The sequence below is a fragment of the Egretta garzetta genome, unplaced genomic scaffold (assembly GCF_000687185.1).
Source record: "Egretta garzetta isolate BGI_Z169 unplaced genomic scaffold, ASM68718v1 scaffold59, whole genome shotgun sequence".
In the NCBI taxonomy this organism is placed as follows: domain Eukaryota; kingdom Metazoa; phylum Chordata; class Aves; order Pelecaniformes; family Ardeidae; genus Egretta; species Egretta garzetta.
The window spans coordinates 2607384-2619705 of NW_009267230.1; the positions used below are offsets into that span (position 1 = coordinate 2607384).

General features: G+C 38.4%; 1 protein-coding gene across 1 annotated transcript in view; it reads right to left on the reverse strand.

Moving 5' to 3' along the window:
* The window catches only part of MTMR12 (myotubularin related protein 12), a 30613-nt gene extending 19739 nt beyond the window's left edge, over positions 1–10874 (reverse strand). Inside the window, exons 1-7 of the mRNA XM_035902746.1 lie at positions 10843–10874; positions 10578–10626; positions 6903–6957; positions 5556–5695; positions 3642–3714; positions 2242–2372; positions 1520–1613 (exon numbers count right to left, since the gene is read on the reverse strand). Coding sequence (XP_035758639.1) covers positions 1520–1613; positions 2242–2372; positions 3642–3714; positions 5556–5695; positions 6903–6957; positions 10578–10626; positions 10843–10874 — 574 coding nt within the window. The remainder of the gene's footprint in view (positions 1–1519; positions 1614–2241; positions 2373–3641; positions 3715–5555; positions 5696–6902; positions 6958–10577; positions 10627–10842) is intronic.
* Between the last annotated feature and the right edge of the window lie 1448 nt (positions 10875–12322).

A 12322-nucleotide genomic window follows, 5' to 3' on the forward strand; every position in this document is an offset into this window, starting at 1 on the left:
ACTCTTTCTGATGTTTGTAGTTCAAACTGAACACCGGTTACAGATGAAGCCTGCAGAAACTACCTGAGCCAGCAACGTGCCCTTGCAGCAAAGGCAGCCAACCATTAATATTTCTTGGGCTGCATTAGGAAAACCATTGTTCACAGGCTGAATGAGGTGATTGTTGTTCTCAGCTCAGCACTGGTGAGGCCATGCCTAGAGTGCTGTGTCCAGTGCTGGGCTCGCCAGTACAAGACAGGCGCAGGCCTTCTGGACCAAGACCATTGAAGGCCCATTAAGATCATTAAAGGGCTTGAAGCACCTGATACAAGGAGAGACTGAGAGCTGGGATCATTCAGCCTGGAGAAAACGTGGCTCAGTGGGGGCACAGAGGGGTGAGAATCTTTCCAGCATGTATAAACACCTGACTGGGGGCCGAAGCAGGAGAGGGGAGTAAAGAAGATGGATCTAGGCTCTGTGGTATTCATTTACATGACAAGATGCAGTGCACACAAGCTGAGCTACAGCAAATCCCATTTAAACATAATACACTTTTTCGCCCTGAGGACGGTCAAATAATGAAACAGGCTGTCCAGAAAGGTTGTTGAGTCTCAATCCTTGGAGACAGTCAAAACCCAACTGGACATGACCCTGGTAAGCTTGCTGTAGTTAACCCTAACCTAAAAACGGGGAAATGGATAGGAGCACAACTAAATTATCTCCGCAGGTTTCTTGTAACCTCAATGATTCTGTAATTCCATGACATATTTTGGTAAGTGTCCAATTAATTCCTTGGGTGCATCAAAACTTCCCTCTGAAAGGAAAAGGCATTCTGGCGCCCTAAGGTTCCCAATTCAAGACAGTGCAATCACTTCAGCTGAAGACTGAACTATGAAATGTTAGAAAGTGCACTGACAATTTTTTTATCTTGAATTTTGCAGGTTACTATATTATTCTGCCAAGTTTGATCAAGTTGGAAGATTATGTAATAAGTTAGCTGTTAGAGGAAGTCAGACGTCCACTGGAATCTTGCTATGCAAAACCTATGGTTTTTTTGCAGTTGCCTAGGAGAAGCAGGTTGCTTGCAAATAAGAGCAAAAAGGGAAATACTTTCTGTCAGATGCCACTGAAAATGTAATAATTTAAGAATTAGGAGCAGGAAGTTTGGTTCACTGCAACAGTACAGAAAAAACACTGATAAAATAAGCAAAATATTTTCTAGATGAGAGCACTCTAGTCAGAATCACATAAAAAGCATTTGCACATATTGATCACAGTAAGTTTTCAGTCCAGTGATGGTACTCTTGCTTGGAAAACTTCTGTGCAACTACATTGGGGGACACAGGAACCAGCACTAGAAAATTTAGAAATTTTAATGCATAACAACAAATGCATAACAAGAGAAAAATGAATCTTCTGAGGCTATCTGCCAGCAGGGTATAGTCATAAGCCAAGCACAAACTCAGCTACTAAGTGTGCCAGACTGCTTAAGGAACTAACAGTATGCAGCAAATACAACTCAAAATAGAAAAAGATTTACCTGTGTTGTTTGGGGCAGCTGATGCATAAGAGAACAGAAACAAGCGCTTTAGCAGCTTAGGAGTCTGGCTATGATGAACTATACCACTGACGATCTAGGAAAGGACCAAAAATTAACACCCAAACACAGACTAAGACTGTCAGTGTAAAAAGCATGATTTTTTTTACCCCCCTTTCCAAGGTTTTAAACAAAACTGTTCAATGGGTTCTACCCCACAGCTGAAACTGACTTTTAGAAAGCCTCCATTGTCTGCAAGACACTATACCTACCTGGCTTAATGAAAAGTATTGTATCTGTTTAACTTCCAGAATGACTCTTATCTAAATAAAGGTAGTGGACTCCTAGTTTGGAGTTCAGATTAACCTGTCAAAAGAACCCTAATTATCAGGATAAAAACCCTGCTTTCATATGAAAAAGGCTGAAGTCTAAAATGTAATAAAATTATATCATGAAACAGAACAGCCTTACAAGTTTTCCTGAGCTGAAGCTAATTTAATTTAGCACTCAAGCTCCAGTTTTCTTCAAAGAGACAGTGCTATACATAATAATGTTTAATGAGTCACATTAGCCAGAAATCAGTCTTACACTCTCTCTCAACTGGGAATGAGCACAAAACACTTAAAATTTAAGGCATCTCTCAGTATGAATGTCATCCTTCTCTCGTCCCCACAACTAAATACCCAACACTAAGCTTAAAAACCAAATTAAGTTACTATACTTACTCTTTTCACTTCCTCCTCTTTTGTGTATCTCAAGCAGAAATGAAATACTCTAAGGTCTTTACAGTAGATAATTAGCTTCTCTGGGTATTTTCTCAGTTGTCCAGTTAGAAGTTTCTTTTTCTCATCATAAACTGCAAAATTAAAAACTCTAAGTAAATATCAGAAAGAAATTTGCCATCAGTTGATAAATCTATCCCTCCTTGACTTTTGAAAATTATCAAGAAACTAATTCAAGCCCAAGTTTTAGCAAGGCAAAACAAGGCTCCTACAGCAGACTGGAAAGCTTTTGTGCTAATACACTCAATTTTATTTTTTTTTAAAACCCGCTCAAACTACTTCCTGCAAGGTAGAAACCGAACTTACAGCAAGGCAGCTGCTCAGTGATTATTTCTGTTCATATTCTGACTGCCTAGTAAGTCCAAAGTTTTGAGATGCATAAACAACATAATTTAGCAGTTTTAGCTGAGGGTAAGTCCCCTAACAACAGAGATCATTCTAAGTTCCTAAAAAAAAAACCAACCTAATTTTTTTAACCACCATAAATCTCCCAAGAGAGCCCTTTGTTCAATTCTGTTTGAGGATGTATCATTTCACAACTTCAAGTGCTGCCAGCTAGGCCACCGTATATGAAACTAAATAGCATTTCATAACCAGACTCCACTCGTCTTCCACTAGTCCACTACTTTAAGAATCCACACCACCATTCATAAAGTACACAGAATACTCCTACACCAGCCCAAAGCCAGGCTTCTCAATAAAGCCTTCCCCACTACTTACGGATTGCCAGCCCTATTCTCGTTTACCTTTTTTAGCAATACAGGCAATACCTGTAAGCCCCACTGCAAAACACTCACTGATTTATTTGTAAATTGAAATCTTGTTTTCTATCTCCTTTGATATTTTGAAGACAACATGAATCTCATAAGACAAAGCTCCCTTAAACAAACAAAAGGTATTGTTTGTGAATTTGGTACCTGTACTGCTCTGTGGTGCCACTGCTCAAACAAAGTGAATACCTCCATATTTACAAAAATAGCTCATACACTGGGAGATTGTTGTGCACTAGTCTTAATCAGAGATTTTTTTTTTACAGTACATTCTTCTTTGTTTTGAATCATGGCATTTTTAAGTAATTGTTTCATCTGTCCCAGCAACACAATCAAAATGTAGCTTTGACAAGACTGAGTGATAAGACTAGGTTCTCATAGACCTCTTGTCTGTCATTTCATCATTAAATATAACTGCAGCTGTTTTTTCCAGACTACCCAATCCTAGTTTCCAAAGTGACAACTCATATCAGTTTTCTAAAAAGGATGTACATGTACAGACAAAGGGCACCAGCACTATAAGACACTTGGAAGTGTGAGGCGTGTTAGATGAAGAGGAGAAAACCGACCTACCTCCATATATTTGATCTACACATTGCAGGGTTATGTCATTTTCTCCTACGATCTTGTTCTTAAATTGTGGCTCCTAGAACATGAAAAAAATTCTTAGCAATCTCACACTACTAAGCAGTAGCAACTTCTCACAAGTAAAGGATGTATTCAGTATCTATTTTAATATCAGCATTACTTCTTATTCTTATAAGCTGTGTAAAGCAGAACACTGAAGAACAGTTCATAAAATACAGACAGATGCAGGTTACACAGGCATAGTTTATAAACTGCAGATCTAGTTTTATAAATTTCAGCTGTGCTTGAAATTTAGAGGAAGTTTCTACTTTTCAAATAGCTTCAGACCATGCATTTCTATTAGCAGCTGCTTTTCAAACTAGAATTATTGCGGTAAACAGGAAACACAGTAACTTGATGTAATCCAAGCCCTTTTATGACAAGTTTCCTTGCTATGGGAACCTGGCAGGAAATAGAAAGTCTCTTGAAAGAACAAGTATCCCAAGAATATTCCAACATAACAGCTATATTTATCAATGCGTAAAATGAAGACAAGCACAACGCATGTCTCTCATTTACTGTTTTGCCAAACTTGAAATGATTTGGGGCTCCCCTCACTTACATTATTTGATGACTTCAGGGTTAAAAATTACATTTGATTGATGCCACAATCGTTATCATAAATATTATTAAATAAATATTACAAGAAGGCTGATCTACACTACATCAGCAAATTACACTTTACATGAAGGCAGCTGTGAACAGAGCTAATCCATTCAAATTATTTCTAGGTCTACACTACTACTCTGGATCAAGTGGCTAATACTGAACTTTTGTTAAGAGAAATACAGTTGACTTGGCATACTATAAACCCAGTATTTAAAGTTCATGATGGAACAGAAATTAGCATGGTCACTACCAACTTTAGCAAAAATGTCATACAATCTGTGGAAAAGACCCAGCAGCTTTGTCCCAACTAATTCCAGAAGGTCCAAAAATCCGTATTTGGCTGCAGAAGCCTTAGTTTAACATTTAAACTCCCTGAAATTTTACCCCAAGAAACTTCCAACTGTAATCAATGTGTGCCAAATCGTATTCTTCTCATTCTTCTTTACTGTCAAGATCACCTTACGCTCAAGAGCCATACACTATGCTCTCCTTCACTTTTATCACTTAAATGGACCACACTGTTCCAGATGCTTAAGCATATCAAAAAAGGTGTGGCATTACCATTCCCCTTTGACAGCTCAGTTTGAGCACCTAAAACACAAGAAACAAGATGCCACTGTTTTCTAAGATTTGGGGACTTTTTAAGCTTTTTTAATGTTTGCCAGGTCAATAGTATCAGGTTTTCAAATCTTTGCAGTCAACACCTGACTTTGAATGGAATAATTCAGAGCCTTACTGAGTCACAAAAACCATTTTCTAAAGCATTTCCACTGAATATCAGCTTAGTCTTGTGCAGCTCTGAAATGGTTCTTCAGATGTAGCCCAAAGTCAAATCAGACAGGTGTTATACAACATTAGAAGTACGTTTGACATTGACACTTCTGCAATTGCTGCTAGACAAGCAGACAGAAATCAGGTTTAAACTATTGGTTTAATTTTCGAACCAATTAATTCTTTTAACTTAAGCTTCACAAAATTACCAATTCACAAGATACAAAGAGTTACAAACTATGTCTAGTGTAAGTGTCCCCATGCAGGTTTGCACCATTTTTACTAAAATAGTCTTTAGAGCTTGAGGAAGGATCTGCATAGATCAAGCAGATACAGACTGGTTAAGTCTGAAGCCATTAAAACTTATAAATCTACATTCATTCTGTATCCTTATATAAGGGAAAGACATGATTATTTAGTCAGCGACACTATGTGTCTTGAGATCCTGTTTGGTAATAATTAGAAGACTTGACTTCCTACATTATCATCTGAAGCAGAATCATCATCAAGGAAAGCAATCTTGAAGTTTGTGCATACAAGTTTCCCATAGGTGCCGCGATTTGACCCATCTTCTTGTATATACTTGTATACCGTGCTTGCCTCGCAAAGCAGCAGTTCACCTGTATAAACGAAACATGGACTTGCAACATAACTGCCATTTATCATCGGATTATTTCAACTGTTATCTTAAATTCAGCATTAACTTCCTGACAACTTCTCATAACTGTATGCCTGAAGATATTTCATCATTGTTACAAAAAAAGACTAAGAGGCAGCTCCTGGAATCAGTACATTGAAAGCCTTCCACGTTATTATTACTCAAGACAGACTGAACACTGTTCAAGTGCACACTTTCAGGAGCTCTGTAACCAGAACTACTTGTATCATGGCTACTTTAAGTGGTAGGAGAGCAACATGGGGAATTCTGAAGAGCAACCATATGAGTGTGTACTTGAAAAAAACCCAAAGCCCACTGAAGAGTAGTTAATACAGTCAATAAAGTTGAAAACTGTTCCAGTTTTCCTTATTGCTGAACTCAAAGCGTGCTGAAACATTTGAGTTGATTATTACAAGTTTATCGTGGTTAATTTTTCACAGCTTTGACTGGAGACATTGTTTATTTTACAGGTACCAGGGCTATTTTAAAGTTCTCGAACACAAGTTGCATAAATAAGTCAATGAAGTTCTACTCTTAACATTAGCAGGAACCGAGCTTCAAGTTTAAGACAGTAAAACCAGGCTTTAATAGGTATAATCAGCCAGACTCTTGGTCTTCCCTATAAAGTGCAGAAAACCCAACAGAACAGTACTAGTTTATTCTAAGCTTTTACTTGCATTTTATCTTAGTAACGTTATCTTTCCTGATCTTGGAAAAGAATTTTTAAAAAGAAAGAACTGTAAATTAAAAAAACCAACTTAACAGTTAATGAGGCAACAAAAAGGCCTAAGTAACTCACAGTAGAAGCAAAGCAACTAGAAAGTAAGCTTCTACTAGTTCTTGGTCTTCAGTTCCAAACAAACAAAAAACCACCCAACTTTATCTTTTAAGAAACAGGGCAAACTGAAGTATAGACAGTTCTCCATATGGAGCTTACCCAAAGACATTGTATTCTCTAAAAATTGAATTTTTAATTTTTTTTAACAACCCATGCATAGATATTTAAAACATTTCAGCCTGTGTGGGTCATTACACCAAACCCTCTTTTTTTATTGTTTGGGACACTGAAGTTACATGAGCATTTGCTGCAGACATGGGGATATTTAAATATTATTTAGATGATTTTTTTAAATTATTATTTAATTTTAATAATACAATATACAAGTTACCTGGCAATAAGCAAGGATTTACTTCCTTTTCTATAGGTTCCTTTATGTGTATCTCCTAAAGAGAGAAAGAGTAATTATTACTTTGCGAAGATCGTACCTTTAAATAACAGCATCCTCCCTCTCATATTCCTCACATTCTAGCAAACAGGCAAATTAAATTTAAGGAAAAAACTTCCTAAGTTAGCGAGAGAGAGTTTGCAATATGGTCCCCCCACTAAAGGTCAGTGGTATACTAGCTAAGTAATTAAGTCAGTGGTTTGACACCCACAGTGCCAGTTACATGCAGCTGTGAAAACAAAAAAGGAAATGCATTATTTGTCTAAGTAACTGACAGAAATAAAGCATTACCAATACTTAAGTTCTCTCAGCACATGTATATGGACAAGCATAAACTTAGCATCACAGCACCATCTCCCAGAGTTCATTCATAAGCTTTTCTGTGTATGACTTAATACTTTCTTCTAATGTACCCTTCACAGCTTGTCAAGCTTCATCCTTTACCATCTGTTTCTGATTTTCTCCCATGTATTACTGCAATCAAAGTATAAAATTTACTTAAACAGTACTGCCGAGACTATAGGGTTGTATAGGGATTTCAGAATCTCAAAGCCAAGAGGTAAAACCAGTCACAAGATACCCTTTAGTTTGGACCCAAACTGCACAAAACAAACCCATTAAATTGTCAGTATCACTTATTCTAGCCTTGCGGCACTGACAGTTGGGCTAAAATCTCCCACCAAAAGACTATTAAACTAGAGGACATGCTACACCCTTCCTGCTCAGACAGTTCAGAACTTCCTCCTCCAAGTCCAAATCACTTCACATGCATTGGAGTCTTCTGGAAAACTATTAGTTAACTGGAAACCCCCCTGGGGCCGCAGCAGTAAGCAAGCTAATTTTAGTCTGTCACCAGCATCCAGAGTCAGATACTGCACATCAAGGCAAGCAACCAAAAGGAGACATAAGCAGCAACAGTTTTGCCGGATTAGATACAGAGAAACAAAAGCCCCTGAGAGCATAAAAATAATCTCCCTTTGCCATTTGTATAAACACTTGCTTCTCTACACTCAGAAGACCCAAAACAAAGCTTGCAGGCTGCATAGCAAAACTAAAACCACCAGGAAAACATGTCATGAGAACAGCAGAGATGTTCAAAACAGGTTGAAAAGAGGCAAAGGTTATAAAATGAAAGTGGTGGTGGGCTGAAGGAAGAAATCTGTAACTACAGCTGGCAGCTAATGCAGAAAACAAACCACAGTTTACTGCTTTTGACTTCTAAATCTGGATATTGTACAACTAAATTTTAATCAAGGTCCACGCTTGCCAGCTAAGTAAGTTACTATGCAAACATGGCTCAAGCGGAACACTGCTGCACTCGGAAAAGAAATGCCTACACATTTTCCCAATGTTCTCTCTTCACTACTGGTAGCTCTAAGCTAAATTTTGGGTTTACTACTGCCTTTATAGCTATGCCTCCTACTATCACTATTTGTCTGCAACTAAATGCAACAGTGTTTGCTCACAAACTATATGCCAACAATCACTGCCACAGAACAGCGAAGCACTATCCTAACTAGGTGTCTTCCCAGCAACTTTTGCTTTGGGCAGTACCATAAGGCGTGTAATAACTAGTTTGTGTACACACACCACTTGAGTGATCGTACTTACTGATGTGAGTGCCAGTTTATGCTAGTGTTGGCAGGTAAAACCTGAGCAAAAACTAGTATTTGACCCCAAAGAAGTACTTCGAGCATTTGTTAAAATGCAATGAAGCTTTTACAACAGGTATCAGAAGCAAGTCATTTTGAACAACTGGTTTGGGTTATGGTTGCAAGTTAAGTTGGTTATCTTCTGAAAGGAATTAGAATTTTAACTAAACAGCATCACAGCAGAATAGAGACCTCAGTCAAACACAGATATCAGCTTGTAAAATCCAGTTTCACTCTTTTGACAAAACCCAGCCATTGAAGTGCTTACTATAGGCAGAATTCCTGTAACATACAACAGCTTCCAAGAGCTGAGTTTCCAGTAGAGTTCTATTTGAAAGTCAACATTTATAATCCTATAATAAAATCATAAATGTTTTAAAGACACTTCATAGATGTGCACTAGGGATAGCTAGAATCCAAGCCATGAACATTGCTGAAGAATCCATGCTGCTGTGCTCATTTTCCAAGACAAGATATTAAAATACATTAAATTCTACTAGTGTCGCATTTTGTATTTGCTCTTCTAAGAGAGAAGGCAAAGATGTTTATGAAGAAAAGTTGTTAATTCACCATGAGTCAGTGCAAGTCATGTAGGAACCTCTAAGTTTAGCTAATATCTCCCCTCTGTTTCAACTTTATTTTTCTCACAGCTTTCAAGTTTGTGGCAACACAGTCTTAGGACTAACTTCAGAGCCTGCTGACACTAAAACGCATGCTCAACACCCCTTTAATCAGTCATACAGTTCGTACTCACCCACCCACTCCTTTTACCCCTGGGTTTGTCTGACTACATGGTGAGGTAATTTGGTTCATAAGATCAGATGGAAAAATCTGTACTTGTGCTACATTTGGTTTTGTTGTTACTGCCTATTGTTAGCAGACCTGGCTCGTCAACAGGTCAGATGGGCATAGAAACAAAAGAAAGGGAAGCAGCAGAAGCAAGTCTCTCCCTTTCCACAAGATAGTAAGTCCACTCAGACCTCAGGAAGCTTCACCCTCTGACCATTTGTTGAAGTTAAGCATGCAAGCACTTTCCATATATGACCACTGAAAGCCACACACACCTCTACATAAATACTTCTTCATCTGTAGCTTCCCCATTCTGAATGCCCCGAACAGTATCTTGGCACTTTTTACCCAAGAAACAACACAGGAAACCCTACTACCAGCAGTAGCTAAAAGCAGATACTCATAGGACACCACGAAAATGAGTAAAATTAATTTTGGATTGCCTCAGAAGTGATAGAAACAAAGACCTTAGCTTTGCTGAAGGTTTTAGAAACTTCTCACTAGAAACTACTCAGAGATGCTTCTCAGCTGTGTGCTTACCTTCTGCTACATTCCTTTTTCCAGGTTACCAGAGTAAACAGTGGCAGGCAACACAGTAACACCCCAAAATTATCAATTACAACAGTACAGAGTACCAAATCATACCAAAACTGTAGGCTGACATGTCACACCATACTAACTGGTAACACATCACCCTTCTTGTTAGTTCAAACCAACTTCAGCTGATAGCACTACGAAACCATGAAGTGCCAGGGAAAGGAGACGCCATGCTCCTTGCAGATTCTCTGCTTCAACAGAGGGAAGACACCACTGCAGAGAAACTTTTTATTAAGGAAAGGCTCACCTCTTCCTCTTCTCTTCTTTTTGGTTTTTACCCAAACATAGGGAACAACTGCAGAGTTTGCAATACCCAGGGAACAAATGCACAGTTTGCAACACCCCGAGACTACATTCAGCTCTCCCCAACATATATTTAATGGGGCTAAAATATATTCCCCAAGTCTGTCTGGGGAGACATGGCTTCCCCAAGTGCTGAATCAAAAAGAGCCACCATGGCAAGCAGCAACATCGAGTTTAAGGCAGTAAGGTCAAGAAGCAGTTATGCTATATTAACAGGGTCCCAACAGGGCAGGAGAGGGATCCCAAATGATTCCTGCTCTTTGTCCTAAAGCTTCACCTCAACTGAGAGCAATCCCTCGCCTCCCACCTCACAGGGAGGTAAACAACTGTGGACAGAAAATGAGTAAAAAGCGAAAAACATTCCCTACATGCTAGAATTCAGATTACTCAGATCTTGTCAGAGAATTTGGGGTTTTTTTTAATCAGTATTGCAAAATACGTATATAGGCCTATTGGTACTGGATGTTGCTCTCCTCTCCCAGGAGAGAGACTGCACATAGAATCTGCTGCTTCAAATTGTATCCTGGAAACTCTGAACTTACCCTACACCACGGTAATGTTTCAGTTTAGCCATAGCTGGACATTTCTGCTGGAGGTATCCCAACAATGGAAAACAAGATTTTTAGTAAACATACTAGGAAAAAACTGTTTATTAGATTCAAGTAATGAAGGAACTGGTTATCACTTCCAGGGTTTCAAGAGCACTGGCTGAAACATACATTCTTTCAAGGCCGACAGCAAACAGTAGTGCTGTGAGAACACAGAATATTTTAATGTTGTTATATAGTTTTCCAGAAGTAATCTCTCCACAGAAAAACTCTACATCATGGTGAGGCTTGCTGGGAACATCCATTTTTTCTCATTTACTTATACTTCACTAAAATACGAAGAGAGGGCTGAAATAGCTTTCTTAACTATACATTTATCTTTATCAGTTGTAAAAGCCGAACGGTATACTGAACTATTTGCAAGTTAGTTGTGGTGCTCCAACAAGTGAATACAGTATTCCTGAGTAAAATAAATTAAACTTATGCCAGCAGCAGTTCCACTGGAACCTCATGCAAAAGAGGAAATACCTGTGTATATGCTTAGCATATACTTTGTATGCAGAAATGAACCAGAATACATAACTTGGTATTTTCTGAAATACTATTTCTTGGTCAAACAAACCTAATCCCATGTTGTATGCTATACAGTCCAGCAGAGACACTTACTACACTTTAATTAAATAACAGTGCTGAAAATAATCTCTAAACGCCTGTTTTCCTTCCTTTCACAGCTACATTATCCAATAACCCATTAGATCATCGTGCATGTTTTCCATGTCCATTTCATCTTTTATCCTTTCCTCTTTCCTCACATTGTCCTGTCCACCTCCTCTGACTTCAACAACAGCTTCCCCCACGTCAGCCCAGAGCCCAGCTGCCCACTTTTGTAACTCCTATTCCTTATGCCACTCTTCAATTCCAACACTCCAATTCAGAAGGAGCACCATACTATTTTAAAAGCGATCACTACAGAACACACAATACTGTACCAAGATTTACAAGCAACAAGTGTTTGTAGTGGTTATGAGCTAACAGCAATGCATGATTCGATAGACAAAGCGCAAGAGGTATGAAAGTTGCCCTCAAAACTCAGCAGCCTGAGGACCACTCCAGATTTCAGGGACTAGCAGGATAAAGCAGAACAAACTCTTTTAAAGTTTAAGGGCTAGTACAAGAACTGATATCCTGTAAGAATTAACATGAAGGATTTAACTTTTAAGAATGTGTGCACAAAAAGTAACGTTAAGCTTCAAATCAAGTCTAATAGAAACATTTTTAATCAAATTAAGATTTTAAAAGAAAATATCCCGCTTAGCCTTGTAAATGCTTTCAGTTTTGAAATGTCAGAGTTAGAAATCATGAAGTAATTGACTGGTTCTTGTTTCTACGTCTCCACAGAAAAATATTCCTAGTCTATGATCAGACATGTCAAAACATTGACTTTATACCCTAGTATTCACCCCACTTCCTGCAG